The 19489-nt window shown below is 45.5% G+C and overlaps 1 protein-coding gene across 11 annotated transcripts in view; it reads left to right on the top strand.

The window, feature by feature from the left end:
* TAX1BP1 (Tax1 binding protein 1) overlaps positions 1-19489 on the top strand; it is an 804469-nt gene that overhangs the window by 574233 nt on the left and 210747 nt on the right. For all 11 annotated transcript variants that reach the window (XM_086941702.1, XM_086941704.1, XM_086941697.1 and 8 more), the window contains one exon: positions 13583-13766. In XM_086941702.1, the coding sequence (XP_086797828.1) occupies positions 13583-13766 (184 nt within the window). The remainder of the gene's footprint in view (positions 1-13582; positions 13767-19489) is intronic.

A 19489-nucleotide genomic window follows, 5' to 3' on the forward strand; every position in this document is an offset into this window, starting at 1 on the left:
GCCGTTCCAGTTGCATCTTCTCCGGACTGGGCGCAACTGGGCCAAAGCCCATGCCCCGGCGGACCCCTCTCCTTCTGCGCCTCCTCGATCGCTGCTCCTGCCACCCACCCTCCTCCGGACCTGCAGGTCTTGCTGCTTTCCATTGCCCCGTCTCCTCCAGCCAGTCCCAGTCGTCCGATGGAGCATCAAAAAAGCGTGCACCCTCCTGTGAGACCACATGGAGGTGAGAGGGGAACAACAAGGAGTAGGGCAGCTCTAGCTCTCTCAGTTGTCGCTTCACAGCCATGTACGTGCTCCTCCTTCTTTGTACTGCTGCTGTGTAATCAGGAAAGAACATCACACGGCTGTTCCCCACTGTGAGATCACTAAGTTTCCTAATTTCGCGGAGCACCACGTTCCGATCTCGATTATTGAGGAGTTTGAAGAGGAACGGGCGAGGCAGAGCTCCCGGCCGAGGCTTCTGCGCCGGCACTCTGTGCACTTTTTCTACCACAAAGTGCGGGGACAACATCCCCCGGGGTAGGAGTTCCCACAACCAGTTCTCAGTGTACTGCTCCGGGTCCTTGCCTTCTTCTCCCTCCGAAAGTCCGACCACCAGGACATTGTTGCGCCGAGAGCGCCCTTCCGCATCCTCGATGCTATTATATCTCTATTATATGTCTATTATATCTTGGAGCGCTGAAGCGTGAGTTTGCACCACCGGTTGCAGTTCTTGGAGCGACTGACTCTGCCCGGTAACTGACTCCGACAGCTTTCGATGGTCAGCATGAAGAAGAGTAAAGTCGGACGTGACTTTATCGATCTGGGCCTCCAAAGACACTTTGGTTTGCTCCAGGGTAGTGCCAATTTGCTCCACTGCCGCCAACACAGAGTCCATCTTAGCCGAGAGCACCGCCGCCGGCTCCATGCTACCACCCTGATGCCCGTGTGGGGAGCCAAGACTGTCAGCTGGCTGTTTATTTTGCGACTTATCCCTGAGTCTGCCCATTACCAGCTGCTGCGCTGTAGGCATCTACCAAGCCGGGCACGCACAGTCAAGTGCCAACTCCGCGTTCCCAATCCTCCACTGAGACCTTTGGGGCACACCGGTCCTTCAGCGGCGTCAACAGGGGGTGGGCCTCACATTGCCCAGGGCAAGTGCCGGCGTTGGCAGGGGTTACGCCACCGGTCTATGGGACAGGGTCTGAAGGTGGCACTTGCGATGGACTCACCTCCCCCTGGTTCGCCGGGAACTGTCGTCTCCGCTGCCTCCTCTTCACTAGCAGGCTTCAGTCAGGACTCCAATTAAGCCCCCAGGCGGTGTGCTCCTCTGCGCCATAGGAAGTGGTTCAGCACACTCAAGGCGTCATAGCACTTGGCGCGCCACACACCCCAGTCACCTCCGACTTCTCTGGGCCTCCGCTCTTCGCGCTATGTCTCCCTTGCAATGAGTGCACGCTGTCTCTTTATTCGCACCTGGTGGGTCTCTGCCCCTGAAAATGGCGCACAGAGCACAAAATGACGGGCCACCACTGCCAGAGCTTCACCAGTCGGGAACTGCACAGTGCCTTCAGACGCCTTCAACTCTCTCGGGGGCTGTTGTCCTTACTCTCAGGCTGCCCCTCAGCTGCCGCAGCCAACTCAGCACAGCGCTGTGATCACTGTCTTGCCGATGGGGAATGGCCCTTCACCCCTCACTGAGCGCAATATGGCTGCCACAGTGTTCCAGAGCCTGTAGGCCGGGTCCTCGTCAGGCTACACCGCACCTTCCACCTGTTGTTGTGATCCCCCCAGACTTCGCTGCTCCGCCAGCCACGGAGGAGAGTCACAGGCCCTCACCTCCTCACCACAACGGGCCAAATCAGGAGCCATGCCCCGTCCTCCTCTTGATTTGCCAGTGCCCGGCTGCAGATCGCCGTTACCATCAGCACCCCAGGCTCCTATGGGCAGCCCTGCTTGGCTCCACTCCCAAGGATCGAGGACTGGCAGCCTCCGGGATTTTCAAATGGCTGCCACTGTTCTTAAACAGCTTGTCAGGCGCCTTTGCCCCCCTCAGGAAAAGGCGACACCAAGTCCTCCTCGGTCCTTAATCCGCCCCCAGGACCGCTCTCCTCACCTGGGGTATTATGTCGATTGGCGGCCCGCAGCCCGCCGCAGGGGTCCGCCCCCACGGCCTGAGGCCTAGTACACAGCCTCTTTCTCCTGAAACGTGGGAAGTCGCGGGGGCCTCCTCAGCCAGCCCTCTCACCAGCGGCTGCCGCCGCGATAGCTCCCTGCCCCCACACTCCTCTCGGGCCCTCACAGCAGACCACAGCAGTCCCAGGCCCGGGCACCCCGGCCGCAGTCTCGTCTTCATCACGCGCCCGCCAGCCGCACGGGACCGCGCCTTGACTGCAGCCCCGGGCTACAGGCACACCCGGCCTCACCCGTCGCTCTGACCGAGCATGTATACCTGGGGGGGTCAGGCTCCGTCAGTGCAGCACTTGGTTGACATCCGGTGGCTGCAGATGTGCCACAACGTCTCCTCCGGGCTCGCCAGCGACCTTTGAGCCCCGGTCGCATTTCGCGCCCAAGGCCCCGGGATCCGCTCCGCAACAGTCCAGCCTTGGGCACCTCCACAGCGCTCTCCAGGTAAGGGATTCCGGGTCTCACAGGCTCCCCTCTGTGTCTGCACACCGGTCCCCGCACTCAGGGAACACCAGGGCACCTGCAGCAGGTAATTTGCAGGATAAGTAGGGGATCAGTGTCAGAGCTCTAGAGAAAGACGACCGCCATGTTGGCTAGCTAGCCACGCAACCCTCCCCACCCACCCTTGCTCCTCCATTAAAGATGCCATCACTGAATACTTTGAACTCAACACTTCGCTGGACACTTACCACTTTTCCTGTTTGAAGTAAGCCTCTCTGAGGATATTCACAAGCTGGGGCTTGCGGATAAACTGAGCCCACGGTGAGTGCCAAACGGCAGCTGGCAATGCTGATAGGCCAACTGTGTGCTCACAGAGTTAACGAGGTGGAGAGATCCCTCCTGACCCTTAAGAAACATACTACGAGGGGGGTGACAGGGTGGGCATCCTCTTGGCTCGCAAAGGGAATGCTGGCTATAGATCGATCTTATTTTTTGGAGATAGCCAGGAGTTCCCTGAAGAGTGCCCTAGACTGGGTACAACATGCCCTCTCCCATATCTCCAAACTGTGGGAGCGTTAACTCCCACTGGACCATCTAGGAACTGGATAAGCAAGAGGCCTTTCAAACTACTACCAGACTCTCTATTAGAGCGACAAAGACAATCAGGCTGCCATTGATTCTTACATCTGCGATTGCCCCTGGCTTCCTATAGATCTTCAGGTTGATCAGGATCTTGAAGGCCCTTTTACAGTGGCCGAACTGAGTTGTGCTCTTAAGCGCTTCCGTTGGGGAAGACTCTGGGCACTGACAGTCTACCAGTGCCTTTTACAAGTTTTTTCCCCCATTTGAAGCACCACTTGCTTGAAGTCTACAACTCTTTTACATATACCAGAGGCCTCATGCTGATGATGTAGTCTGTTGAAATAACGCTCATCATTAAACCGGGTAAAGACCCTAAGCTTTGCGCCTCTTATTAGCCAATTATTCTACTTAATACTGATGCCATGCTCTAAACCAAATTGCTGGCTAATCACCTGGCGACCCTCCTACCGGGTCTGCTTGACCCTGACCAGGCCGGCTTCATCAAACAAAGACAGGGCGCTGTAACATCAGGCAACTCGCCCACCTAGTTGAGAAAGTCCAGGCTTATGTCATCCCAGCCTGCCTTCTCTCGCTTGACTTAGAGAAGGTATTTGACCGAATCAGTTGGGCCTTTCTCTGATCCTTTCTCCACAAGATCAGTCTGGGCCCCACAATTATAAGCAAAATCATGGCCTCATTTGTCGCAACCACAGCTGCCATATGAGTGAATGGACAGGTCACCCACTCTGGCATTCGACAGGGATGTCCCTTATCCCCGCCCCCTACTTTTTGCCCTACTGGTGAAACCTCTGGCTATCCTCAGACAATAAGACTGATCTATTGCTGGCATTCCCTTTGGATGTCAACAGCACAATTCCCTGCTATTTGCCAATGATATGTTGCTGGTAATAACATAACCAGAGACTTCTCTACCTGCAGTTGTCCAGTGCCTTCGTGCCGTTGATATGATATTGAGATACAAAATCAGTATGACTAAATCCCACATACTTAGCCTGACCATCCGGCCGCTACACGCCCTGCGCCTACTGGAGCGTGTTCCCTTCCAGTGGGCTTTGAGATCCATACAGTACCTAGGCTTCACCACAACTTCACCTTTACAGACCTTGTTCCGAGCCAATTGGACGCCACTCTGGAGGACTTGCGAAGATGGAAGTCTCTCCATATTTCCTGGTTTTGAGACGTATAAAAGTGGTAAAGATCTCGCGCTTACTGTACTTATTTCATTCCCTCCTCACACCCATTCCAGTCAACAACATCAAATTCATGCAGAAGGATCTGCGATCCTTCATCTGGAAAGGAAAACAACCTCACACCTCAAACAATTTACTGATGCTGCCTCGTAACCGCAAGGCCATGCATGCCCTAACCTCTTAGACTATTATTTGGTTGCACTCCTGTACTTTAATCCTTGAGTGAGTGGCCAGGGAAAGTGAGAAGCACTGACTGTATATGGACCGGGCAGTAAACTGTAGGCTGCTGTGGGACAATGCCTGGCTCCTGCAATACCAACGCCCGTGGAGTGCCTGTCTGACAACTCCGCCCTGCACAGTCCTTGAGATCTGGGATAGATTGGCGATCGGGAGAGGCTCACCTCTTTTCCCTTCCCTAATTGACCGTAATCCAAACTCTGCATTAGCCCTTGGTCCCTACAGGACCTATTTTAGGGGTTGACCATTAAGCCTTTTGAGCAAGGTAAGCTTGATTTCGCTGTCACTAACAAATCCTGCCATCAGTACTTTCAGCTTCATCACTGGGCCTTTTTTCCTCCTAACGGAGCAGGTGCCACTCGGTCTCTCACCCCTTTCGAAATCCTACTGCACGTTTTTGAGAGATCTAAGGGTCTTATTTCCAAAACTTTTAGTGTTTTACAACAGTCCCGCCTCCTACCACTGCACCCCTATCAAACTTAATTGAACTGGAAAGTGCCCTGGCCATCTCCCAGATACAATGGGAGATCCTTTGACGTGAGATCCCTAAGACCCACAGCAGCATCTCCGAGCAAGAGCCAAAGTATAAACTAATTCTGCAAAGGCACTATACCTCTGTATGTTTACATACCATGTTCCCTGCAACCCCAGCTACTTGTTGAATGTGTAGCATACAGTTCGGGGACTCCCAGCATATCTGGTGGTTGTGCCTCTTCCTTACTCTATTCTGGAAAGAAATACTGGGGCAGATCAAGAACACACTGGATTTTCCCATACCAGCGGATTACTGCACAATTATTCTGGAGGATAGACTGGTCACACTCGAGGCAGTGGCTCGTGCGGACTGGTATATTGTCTGCCACATGACTGGGACAGCGAAGCAGCTTATATCCTTGGCCTGGAAAACGACATCCACTTCCTTGGCAGTGGCTTGGTTTACTTGGCTGTGGCATACCATGGCTATGGAGCAGATGTTACACAAGCTGGCGTTTTACTGAAAAACAATTCACACCTGTGACAGCCTCTGATTGACTATTTGTCACACACGTAATATCTATGCTTCTGCCCTTGAAAGCTACGCACCCTCCATCTGTTCAATCAAAGACCTCCCCAGATAATATGGTGAAACTGTAGACGATGAGCAGCTATAGGGATTTGGACAACCCCTCTCCTCAAGCTTGTCCCATCCCCTGCAATTATTTTTTTTTTACGCTAACTGACGTTGTATGGCTGGAGGACTCCCTCCCTGTGGTTCTGGGTTTCCCATTTTCTTTTATGGGGGGCATGTTAGCCCTTTGGCCCCTAGTCTGATCACTGTTTGGTAGGGCCCAATTGACCCTCTTGTGGTACTGCCTCACAGACGCTGGTCACTGATCTCCGAGGGGGAGTTAGTGTTTTCTAGTGGGTCAACACATCCCGATTAACACGGACACGGGCCCCCGTTATTTCCTTATTCGTCTACCACCCAGTGTCCTCTGGTCCCTTCCCTCGCAGAACCTCATTGCAAAACCCATATAAGCTTTAACCGCACACCCTTATGTCTATTCTTCAGTCCAACATCGGTATGAGTTGATTCAAAAACACAGATCCAATGTACTTATTAGTACACACAATACTGAAAAGGTCAATTCACTCAATTTATTCATATATTTGCGGGTTTGTATCGCTCTAGATTCGACTCCCGGAGGACTATCTCTGCGCCTTTGGCAGCCACAGCAACAAGGGGAGGGAAAACCAGGTGGAATATAAGTTAAGATTGGAGCAAAAAAGTTTTGAGTTGTTTCCTAAATGATAGATGTTCTGAGCACTGTCTGAGGGCTCTGGGGAGGCTGTTCCATAAAGAGGGCCCAGCCACAGACAGAGCCCTGCCACCGTGTCTAACTTTCTTTGCCCGGGGGACACATAATAGGCCTTGGTCACTGGACCTGAGAGAGCGTGTGGGAATGTAGGGAGTGAATTTGTTTACCCGATATGCAGGGCCAAGTCCATTAAGGCTTTTATGAATTATGCAGCATGCTTTAAATTTGTTTCCTCTGTTTGACAGGCAGCCAATGAAGTTTTGCCAGGAGTGGTTTGGAAGGAGTTTGGGGAGGGGCGTTTAGGACCAGTCGAGCTGCAGTGTTCTGAACTACTTGGAGTTTTGCCAGAACTCCTTCGTTAGACAGAAACAGGCCATTGCAATAGTCTATACGACTTAAGACACGAGCCTGCACCAATGTTTTTCTGACTGAGTCAGGGAGTATGGGGAACACTTTCCGTAGAAGGCCAATCACATGGAAACATGAACCCACCACGTAGTTGCTATGCTGTTTCAGTGAGAGCTCCTGATCCAATCGGACTCCTAGGTTTTTTACGACCTGTTTAGGTTCTGGGACTGGTCCAAGATCTTGTGGCAACCAGTCCGGGGTCCACAGGAGTTTAGCCTCTCCGAACAGCATAATTTCGGTCTTCCCAACATTACATTGAAGGTAATTGAATGCCATCCAATGTGCCACAGCCTTCATACCCTGAGAAAAAGAGTTCTTAATCTCGGTGGTGAGGGATTTAAAAGGGAAGAGGAGCTGGGTGTCATCGGCGTAAGACACCGAAAATAAGCCATATGTTCGCATGATATTGGCCAGGGGTGCCACATAGATGTTGAAACGGGTGGGGCTCAAACAGGAGCCCTGTGGCACCCCTTTTGAGATCTCAACCTCCTCTGAGCGATAAGCACCCATGGTCACACGTTGGGTGCGGTTGGAAAGGAAACTCTTAAGCCAGGCGAGTGCCTTATGTTCCAAACCGATGTTGGCCAGCTGAGTTGTCAAGATGTTATGTGACACAGTGTCAAACGCCGCAAACACGTCCTCATATGTTCCTCATATCCAACAGAGAATCCAATCAAAGTTAAACCAGTTTGTAGATTCTTGTCTTTATTGATTTTAAATGAATTCCCAGCACACGATCTAGCCGAAATATGTTTCGTCTGTACTCAGACTTTTTCAAGGCTGGAAAAGTAGATATGTAAAATAAATATTCCATACAAAAATGCACAAATACAATGGTAATCCTATTACTGCAGATTAAAAAACTAGTGTTATCCACAACCTAATTCTAAACTAGCCATTGCACTGAATTCAGTCAACTATTTAAATAAATGCCTGAAAAAGAGGCCTCAATATTGTTATCAGAAGAGTCACTTAAATTATAATACATTGTTGTGTGTTAGAAAGAACATCAAAATGGAGGAAGAAAACAGATGAAAATGATGTCCCATGCAGGACAAGAAAATGAAGTACTGTTGGAATTGGTGCTCAGTTAACACAAGTGCTCAGAACACGAAAACTCAAAAAGTAATAAGCACACCGATAAGGTGTTTTTCAAAGATGGAAATATATGAAAAAACTGGAGGTGCGCCATCACCAAACACCACCGTGTGTTAGAATATTAGGAGAAGGCCCGTGGACCAAGAATATAAAACAGACAGTGAGTAAGGAAAATGGAACTCACCAAATGGGAGTAACTTGCGTTGATGTTAACAGTTCTTAAACGAAGTCAAAGAAGCATCAAACCACGTCAGGATCGGCCGTGGAGTTTCCATCAGACTAATAATGAGAAAGCCTTTTGTCAATTAATAAATACATCCACAAATGGATTCGCGCGTTTCATCGACAGACGATAAAAAGGGTCTTAAATGTATATTAGAAGACCAGACTATAATACAAGCATACCCATAATAAACCTATCTTATCAAAAAGCTGAGTGGGAAAAAAGTCCGATCCCATAGCCACCACCCCACAGGGTGGATATGCCCTAGCAGTATTAGAATGAGCCCTCTCAGAGACGTGTGTGCCCGTACATTGGCTCTCCCACGCACGCATTCGCAGAACCACTGCCGGAGGTAGATCCTTCTCCTACCTGGCAGCTAAGACATGGAACTCCCTCCCCACCCACTACGACTGACCCAGGACCACCTCTCCTTCTGGAAACAGCTCAAGACCTGGCTCTTCGAGCAGTAGCGTCTCTCCCCCGCGCCCCCTCCCCCCCCCCCCCTCCCCAGCGCCTTGATACCCTAACGGGTGATAGCGCGCTTTACAAATTCTCCGATTGATTGATTGATTGATTACGGTCACCCCTATACCAATGAAGGAGTATGGATAAGTGGAAAGAGCGTACTATATATAACCTTTCAAGTATCAATACACATTGGACCTCTCTACACAGAGTCTAGGGGTTTGCACTCCATATCGCTACAAGTAGTTATGAATGCATGTTCTTACCTCAATATCTACTGGCCACTGTGAGAATATTAATTGCGTATGAGTCAATGATATCCTGAAACGACCTTACAATATTGCACCTGTACTCTCCTGGTTGGTACTGTCACCCCTATGACAATGAAGGAATATGGGTAAAGGGAAAGAGCGTGATACATATTACCCTTCAAGCAACAATAAACATAGTGCTCTCTATACAGAGTCTGGGGGTTTGCACGCCATATCGCTACAAGTAGTTGTATAGGCTTGTTCTCACCTCGATATCTGTTAGCCACTGTGTGAGTACTGATAGCGTTTACGTCATAGATATCCAGATGCGACCATACAATACTGCACCAGTAGGAGTCTGTGACAAAAGAATATGTGTCATGGTATAATTATAGCCATATAATGGCAGTGAACAAAGTGATACGTGCCCATCATGAACGACATACCTATTAATATTGGTGAGCCTTGGATTGAAGCATAATCAGCGGTCCGGCCAAAGTAAAATGAACTTCCACGTGGGTGTTAACAATATCGGTACAAATCCATGATACAAATGTACCTAGTAAAAAACAAAGAGATCATATTCACTCGACTTCTAAATATTTGGTGCAATGTTGAGTATCAGTACCTAAAAAAATGACTGGACATTCACCTCTTCTCCGGCAATTCTCCAAAGTGGCTATTCGCACGGCTGGCCGTCGGCAAAGTAAAAAGCAATACGCAAGTGGCCATGTTGAAAATATATAATTCCGATACTGTGTTCCTGTGGTGCTCACATGACCTACGTCAAACTAAAACGGCAAAATACACGGAAAATAGCTGCCATCTTTAAAGGTTAGGATCTTGTATATACACAATCCCTGGCTCACTCAGTAAACAAAAACATATGGAAAATATTAGCAGCAAAAATATCGGGAATACCACAAATTGTCATAGACTAGCATACAATAATCGCAAACCGGTATATGTACAACAGCAAATGTTAATAATACGTTAACCGGTGTGCATAACCTACGTCAAACTAAACGGCGAGATACACAGAGACTAGCAGCCATCTTGTAAAGTTGGGATCTAGTATAAACACCATCACTGGCTCACTCTGTAAGCAAAAATATTGGGAATACCTCGTACTATCATGGGCAAGCATAAAATAATCGCCAACCCATGTATACACAACGACAAATGTTGATCAAAATATGTGAAATCTGGTGTGCACAATTCCCTGAAGAGTAAGTAAAAATAATAACTAGTGAAACAATGGGGCCGAATGTACACAAAATACCTTACGTATATCGGACGGAACAACAAATGGTCCATTTCCATGTAGTAAAAACGGGGCACAAGGACACTAACCATTTCCAACCTCATGAAGTTCTGACAGAGGGGTGTGGTCATAGATACATCCCATCACCAATGTATAGCTGCTGCATTTCCAGACTGCATGAATAAAACACAGCAGTGCCACAGTACATCTCTCATAGAACCAGTGATGTCATGTCATTTAGGGCATCCCTAATGCATAGAATATACAATAAATACAGAAAATACCTAGATTGTATTAGTGAGACGATAAAGTTGTCTCATTGCACCTAGCCTCCCTGGTTGCTCTTTGCTTAGCTTTTTGCATTAGCGTCCTGGGAGGAGACTGATGCTATTATACTGTATATATGTATTATACTGCATATATATGTTTTAAGCTTGTTTGTGTACTTACACCAAGATCAATCCTTTTACTCCTTTATTCTTGTACTGTACTGTTTGTTGAAAACCTAATAAACAGATTCTGAATAAAAGTAAAACATTATCAACACTACTTCATAATACATCAACCTTCAGAACCCAGCTATATTTCTGATCACTTGTTGACTTTATGCGTCTTTGATCCTCTACAGTGCTCTGCTCCCTTTTTTAGGTCGAGCCTAGGGCAGCTCATGCGCTGCTTGCTCGACTTTAGTAAGGGGCTTTTCAAAGTTCTACCCGCCGGCCACCAGCTTGCGATTACGTGCACAAGCGTACGCGCCTCGCTCTGCCTCTCCAATCATTGCTGCGGGCGCATCCCTCTCATGCTTAGCACATCATCGCGATCACTTTCGTTTTCACCGCGATGACGTGCTAAGCACCTGAGGGTCCCCTGAAATGTAACATTTTAAAAAGTGAATGTGCACTTGCGTGATAAACGTGGTCACCTGGACTACTCCTAGATAGTGGCATCTTTTACAATTTTCAAGCCTAAACTCTTGTGAATTCCTTGTAGTTATATATCTGGACTTAAACATGGTGATGATACACCTGCGTTTGCACAAGTTTTTTTTTTGTTTTTTTTTAACCCCTTAAGTGCTGCGTCGGTGCGTTGGCCGACGGCAGCACTACCTCCCCAGTGCTGCGCACGACCATTGGACGTCCATTCAGCACTGGTTCCAATGGACAGCGCAGCACTGGGGAGGGATGTTTACTAGCATCTATGAGGTTAACGAATGCGAGCCCTGTTTGCATTTATATATTTTGACCAAAATCATTTAACACAAATTCTCCGTTATTAACATTTTTAAACACTGGCATGCATAAAATAGAATAATGTGCACAGAGGAGGAAATTACACTGGCATGTTTGGTCTGTGGGGAAAGGAAAATTCTTCCGGGAACAGCCCTCATTTCTTTTAACAAGGCAAAATTCATTAGGCCATTTTCTTCTGTGCCCATTCTCCTTGGTCCTGTCTCAAGCACCATTATGGCCTTGTAGTCCGTTTCCTGTGAGAATCCTTTTTTAGGTCGAGCGTAGAGCAGAGCATGCGCTGCTTGACAAACTTCCTTGCGAGGCAGAAAACGTGAATTTTATATTTAACAACTTTCATCACGAGCCCAGCCATATAACACCTTAAAAAATTTCTTGATCCAAGTTAAATAATAATAACTGAGGAAAACAAACTTATCTAAAACAAAAAAACTAAATAAAACGCAGAATATGAATTCAAGATGGATCATCTAAATATAGTCTTTAGCATTTTCTGAATTTCTAAGCAGTTTCATAATTGTCCAGTTGTTGACGTTATATTTACAACTAATAGTGCATTATATGTATACTACGCCCATTGCACCACAATATTTTGAGCCGGATACTCGGAGAATTCCATTTTACGATGGCAAAATGCAACTGCTGTTGAAAGCTGCTTAATAAATGATGCCATTGCAAATAATACATAATTGAATTACAGCCCAGTCAAGATGAATGCCTTACACAATCAATTCAGAGCCAAAACACGTTCGCGCTCAACACAGAGACCTCATTCTTCAACACTTACACTCAGACTTAACACCCTGAGGTATTTTTGATCAAGATGCTGATATCTTCAAAAGAATTCCAGAGGACAAAGATTTACAATATCAACTAACATTGGCAAAGCCAATAAGTCTTGCTTTTGGGATCTTATAAGTGTTTAACCATGCAACAGTTAATGTTGTTGCCCCATGGATATTGTGCTGCATAACTAAATACTTATAAGGTCCCAAAAGCGAACCCTCTTGGCTATGCCAATGCTTGTTGTGTATATATATACAAACCTACACATATAGACAAAGATGTAGCTTGTTCCCATGCATATATCACCAAACATGCTTATATGAACAATTTTTCATAACACATGGAAAATGTCAATTTATTTATTTTTTAATCCCTTCTTATTTTATTTTGAGTAAACATTCGTCATATATGATTTTTTAGGATACAGAGTGATATAAACACATTTTTATTTCCTTAAAAGGGATGTTTGAGGGTGGTAAGCTCTTGTTTGCATCCATTAGATTGTTGTGTTTTTGTACTGAACTTCCATCAGAGGATTTTGTTAAAATGTTGTGAAAGATCCAAGTGGAAGAGGGAATGTGTTTTCCCGGTTATGGTTATGCCGGACAGGTTGTAAAGATCCTGACTAGGGGGACTTTCCTCATCAGATAGTGATTCACATGATACTGCCAATGCTTAGATGCATAGACTTCCCATCCCTTGAATGTAATCTGCAGATAAGGACTATCTTCAGTTTTCTTATCTTATTTGATCTGATGCCTGATTCATCGAAGACTGTACTTAATCTGGTATAGGACCTTGCATGGAATTTAATTTCTTACTTTTTTGTTTGTTCTACTATGTACCAACCAGTGTTATGAGAAGACATAATGCGTTTTTAAAAAAAAGGAATTGTGAAAGACAATTTCCCTCATTGGCAGGTATGAGGATGGAGATATTCAAATGTCTGCAGTGTCTTGATTGTTCACACATTCAACCAGAAGTTATAAGAATTAAAATAATATTAGTGTATTTAAAAGAATATATAAATCATAATTACAGTGATACCATCCATCTCTAATCATGGTCTACATAGGTCATTGATGGCCTAAAGGTTCCTCCTTGAACCATGTGTGTGGTACTGTACATATCTCCATTAGGATGATGTTACCAACATGTTAAAGATAAATTAATATATTTTGATTAAAGGTGCAAAGCTGGATCTTCACTGCACATGGAAGTTATTCCAGAATAACAAATAGAAATTAAATGTTACATCTTTTTCTGTTATGACAAAAGTTTTCAGTATTTAAAGAAGCATTGTCTCTTGTTAATTTTTTAATTTTCACGGTTTGGTAAATGTATATGTTTTGCGTATTAATTTATTATCAATTTCCATACGATCATGTGTTTTTTATTAACCAGGAACTTGAACAGAGAATGGATAGTACAGAGGAAAGGGTACCTGAAAGTCACAGTTGTCAGGGACCTCCTCATGGAATGCACTTTTTCAACCCCTACTCAGTTGAAGATGGGATGATTGCACCAGTTCCTAATGTACTACCTGAACTAAAATTTGGAAATCCATATGTGACAACTGAAACCAGAGGTGTGTACATAATTATCTTTATTCATTTTAACAAAGACTCCATCAAAAATGGAGTGTATAACTGTTTACAAAAATAATATATAATGTAATATCCAGGGAGCTAAAACATTTCCTAAATTGAATATAAAAAGAAATTCTTACTGGCTAGCTGGACAGACTGACACAAAAAGGTAGACCGAAAGCTAATGAAATGACAATAGGAGAAACAAATGTGTGAACTATTTTAAACTGAACTTTAAGCATACAATTGACAGAAATAGTACCATATTTCATCATACATATCTTTCAATGTACATTTTATTTTTTATTTAATACATTCTTTGTGTGCATTTTTAATAGTGTATAAAAAAATCAACAATACAAGATGCAGATCTACAGTTGTCCATAATGACATCATCAGGGGTATGGCGAACATGCACACTCGCTCTAACATACGAGTCTATGTATCATTGAGTATAACGAGGCTCTACCCCAACACCATATGAATAGTCATCTAGTTAGAAATCTGCTAATTTCGTTTCAATATTCCAAATCCTTTTCTACTTTAATGGCTATATGAACCCTTTTCTTGCCAATGACCATTCATACACCTTTAAGCTAAAGTTCAAGGGCAGGACTCCTGTCTGCAGCTAATTAAACGCTATACATATTTTGGCTAATAGGAGACCCAAAGCTGTTAATCAATAAGAGTTTTTTTTAATGTCTAGTTTTACCATATTTCACACTGCCTTTTGTAAGTGTATAACCATCTGTCCTTGGATTGCCAGTACAATCCTACATGTCCAAATCATGTTTATCCAGTCTGCCACACCATAATGACATCTCGGGCAACCCCTTGGTGTTGTACGATATATCTTGTTCTGGACACAGTAGATTCTCAGTAAAAATGTTGTAATTTAAAATTCTTTTTATTGACGACGGCTTCAGCTCTTTACAAACATATAGCAAGTCAGTACATTGCGTGTTACTATTACGTGAGATATGTATCATCCTATTCAGGTCTAACATTTTGTTGATACAACACCAACCCTGTTTGCTCGTCTTATGAAGTGATATGGCGTTGTTCCCCCCCCTTGGCGGCTCCCAAACCCGCTCTTTAATCGTTCCATTTTCCCCATATTTGTGACCACTTTCTGGGACCGCCCCATGATTCGTATGTTGACTATTCCATTAGCATGCACCAGTGCATGTCCCTCTTCCATGCAGTGGTTGTTGGTGCCTCCTGCACCCCCCACAGTCTGGCGATGTTACATTTTGCGATCTACATTCTCAACGTCACCCATATTTTCTCTGTGCTATTTAGGAAGGTGGGCCCCCATACATTCAACAGGCACAGCCCCGGCCCGGGTTCCATTTTTCGTCCCCATAATTTCCTCCATGCATTGAGTTAATGCTGACCAGTATCTACTTATGTGTGGACATTCCCAGATTATATGGATGAATGTGCCCTCTTGTCCACACGGTCACTGCACCCCGGGTAGTCTCTGTACCCCATTTTCACAAGTGCTGGGCCAGTTAGGTAGGTTTTGTGCAGTACTTTTAGTTGCACCAATCTGAACCTGGAGGAAATCGCAACTTCTCTCGGGGATGCCAAGGCTTTCTGCCACTTTCTCGTCCTTCAGATCCTCAACATCTTGTTCCCAGTGCATGCGGAGCTGTAGGAGGGGGTGGAGCATTTTGTTTATTAGTTTCTTATATGTCAGGGTGATGGCTCTGCTTGGCATATGCTCGTCAAGGATTCTGTCTTCAAGTAGGGAGAGTTCAGGGAGTGACGTTCCTCTCGGAATAGCCACCCGCAGGACGTATCTTATCTGTAAATATCTAAATTTCTCTTTTTGTGCCAATTCAAATTCCATTGCAACTGTGCAAAGGGGATAACATCCCCCCTTTTTCCACAAGTCCCCCACCTCGAAAATGCCTATCAAATCCCAATGATCAAAGCCTTGGTATTGCGCAGGGTGCCAAATCCTTCTGGGTCCCAGAGAGGGGTGGCCATTGTGATCTTCTCTGCCCATCCCATGCTTTTAATGACTGCATGCCATAGTTGGACTGCATGTACTGTTGGGCCTGTTAATTGCACCTTATTAGGGTTAGAATAGAGTATTCTTGCAAAATTTCTGTTTGGAAGAAGCCACATATCCATCCGGTATCCCGGGTCGTCTTGTGGCCGGTATATACATTGGTTGATGGCTGCTAGTTGTGCTGCCCAATAGTATTTTTTTACATCTGGGAGTCCTATTCCTCCATCATACCACCCTCTTGTTAGTTTATTGGTTGAAATAAGGGGTGGCATCCCCTCCCAGAGGACCTCACGCTGTTCTACCTCTATGGCTTTAAAGTACTCCGCTCGCACTGGCACGGTGTGTTATGCAAAATATATAAAAAGTGTGGTAAGGACATCACTTTAAATAATGTGGCATTTCCCAGCAGGGATATTGGGAGTGTCTTCCAGTGCTTTACATCACTCCAGAGGGGGCAAGAGATTTCGCTCATAAAACAGTGTTGGGGCCTTGGTGACATAAATACCCAAGTATTTAAATCCCTCAGTTTCCTCTGTGATCGTATGGCCCCTGGGGATGGGAGGGAACCTGCCTCTCAACATATATATGACTAATTTAGACCGGTACATGCTGTATCCTGAGTACTTCCCAAAATTAGTGAAGAAATGAAGCGCTCTGTTTATTGAGGTCCTGGGCGACACCAGGTATAGTAGAATATCGTCGGCGTAAAGGGAGATAAGATCCTCCCAGCCCTCTGCCCACTTGAGTCCTCTTATGACGGAATCTTACTGTATCCACATTGCTAAGGGCTCCAACATTAGAGGGAAGAGCCGCTGGGACAGAGGAAAACCCTGCCTGGTTCCCCTCCCAAGGGCCAACAATGGGGATTTGCGGTTATTAACTACAACCTGGGCCAATGGATCTTTATACAGAAGTTAAATCCAGCTCAGGTAATTAGGATCGATACCCATCTTCCTCAGGACTGTGAACATGTGACATCAAGGGACACCACCACTGCGTCTTCCTGTAGTGTCGGATCTACCCATCACTTCGTGTAGGCGTCGCAAGTTGAGGGAGGTGTTTCTCACAGGCATAAACCCCGATTGATCAGGATGTACAAGCTTCGAAATAACCTGAAGCTGACGGGTGGCTAGTAGTTTTGCCAACATCTTGACTTCGGCATTGAGCAAGGATATTGGGCGGTATGAAGAGTAGTTATTTTTAGATTTGCCACTTTTGTGAATAACTACAACTGTGGCCATAATTTGGTCTGCAGGAAGAGATCCCTGTTTCTGGCTTTCTGAAAACATCTTGGTGAGATGTGGTGCGATCATGCCAGGGCTAGTTTGTACATATCGATGGGTAGTCTGTTGGGACCCATCTTCTTCCCAGCTTGTAAATCTCTGATGGCTTGCTCGACCCCTGAGCTTTCGAGTTTACTGTCCAGCGTCTGGATGTCTTCTGCTAGCGGAGTATTTGATATCATCAGCATCAATTCCGTGCAGCCTCAATACCAGTTGCAGGATGTCGGCTTTTAGGTTAGCGAGGCCTGCATTTTTTTCTTTCCTGATTCCAGCAATCTGGGAGACTGCATTACCTCTGATCACTGTTTTGAAAGGTTCACATAATGTTTGGGCCGAATCCACTGATCCCACATTTTCAGAAATTTATAATTTTTGTTTTGACTGATGGAATTGTGAGGTACCAAGGGTTTATTGAAGCTATTCTACCAACTTGTGGCTCTCCCACCTCCACCAGGGCCCAGACAGGGGAGTGATCCGAAATGCCTTTTGCAAGGTGACGCACCTCTTTGATCTGTCCCATCTGATTTGCAGGTAGAATGATATAATCGATTCTTGAGAGACTACTGTGGGCTCCAGAATGGAATGTAAACTGTGCTTCTGCAGGGTGGAGAGCACGCCACAAGTCTACCATCCCCAGGGCTTCGATGAAACGATGGATCTGTGTCTTCGAGGGCGGTGCCTCTCTCAGGTGCCATCTATCCAGGTGGCCCGATATAATTGAATTAAAAACTCCTCCGATTAATAGCCGTCCCTCAGGAAGGGCAAGCAGGAGATCCCCCAAATCCCTAAAGGCCATTGTGTGGAGGCCCAGCAGGACATACACTGATACCATTGATTAATGTTTTACCTTCCCATCTCCCAGTGGCTGCAGTGAACCGGCCCTGCCTCTTGGTCTACGTGTACTCGATTGCTATTGGGAAGTTTTTCTTGATCATGATTTCCAATCCTCGTGATCCAGAGGTGAATGCAGAGTGTATTTCAAGTCTGTATCCCCACCTGGTAAGCGCCACACAATCATTACCCATCAAATGTGTCTCTTGCAGAAGGAACACAAACAGAACCTGTCTGATGGGACGCACTGTTCACCTGCCCATTAAGGTGCTAAATTCTTAGAAACAAATATTTCACAAAAATTATTTCCAAAAATTCTTTGTTGCGAATGTGGATTGCCCCGTCCAAATTTTGCCAAATGTCCAACTGTATCATTGAGAAAAATATTCACAAAATGTACACATGCATGTTCAAATCGGAAGAATAAAGAATAGTGGTGTTTCCCCAATGCATTTCGGTATCTGCCTTCATCAGGGGGATACTGCAAGTAACAAGAACGATTCTATGTAATACAAAAGCCAATGTTTTTACTATGTTTACGCTAATATTGCTAGGGATAGACTCGGCCAGTCCCAGGTTTACTTGTCAGCTGTTAGTGTTAGCTGTGTTCATGCAATTTGAAATTAATCACGTGTCCTTACATGTTCCTAGCGTTATGCGCGTGCTGGTGTTTCAGTGAATACGCTACATACATCAAAGGAAAACAAAAAAACCAAAACAACTCCCCTGTGCATCATCTTATCGTGCTCGCTATACTGAACACTCACCTATTCTGAAAATCCGTATTTATTACCAACCAACTCGTCGGTGCTTCCTGAAGCAAGGACCATCATATACCTCCATAGTAATGAAACTTATACCAGTGAATGTCGTAATCATGACCTGCACGTACTTGTATTAACTATGGACGCCTGTCTGTAAAGATCACAATCAAGTTTCCGAATTCCCACCTCCGTGCTGCCAGCGTCTCTGTCAATGTAAAAAAGCTATGTAAACACTCAAAATTGCCTCCTCGTCATTGTCAAGAGTACAGATAACTGACTCCGAAGTGCTAAAACAACATACCTTCACCTTCCCGTCTACCTGCCTTCATCCACGTTTGAACCGGCCGTAACCATGGCGTGTTTTTCCTCTTGTGGCGTGTATACGTCACTATATGCAAGACTCGTATATCGATGGCTGCTCCAATAGGATAGACTTGCCTGCTCCCTGTTTACTACTTCGTGATACTGCCAGTCTTTACTACAAACGAAGCGAATCTCTTCAGAACTAAAAAATTTTTAAACTTTATTGACTGGTGAAATAACGCAATGAACACTATAACCTTACTCTTCCACTGTGTGCCACAATCCCCAAAAGTTAAACAAACCTTTATACAATCAGGTCAATCATGATTCTAAATGCTCGTAAAAACTACTATGAATGTTGCAAATGTGAATCCTGTTCCCTAATAAATCTGCCTTAGACTTCCTACCCCTAAGCAAAAAAGAAGTCGCATATGAGTGATGTAAAAAATTGTGTGTGTCTGTATGCTCATTACCATGTAACCATGTGTTGAATTAAAAGCTGCATGAACCAAAGAAACAAT

The sequence above is a fragment of the Lissotriton vulgaris genome, chromosome 10 (assembly GCF_964263255.1).
Source record: "Lissotriton vulgaris chromosome 10, aLisVul1.2, whole genome shotgun sequence".
Lineage (NCBI taxonomy): Eukaryota > Metazoa > Chordata > Amphibia > Caudata > Salamandridae > Lissotriton > Lissotriton vulgaris.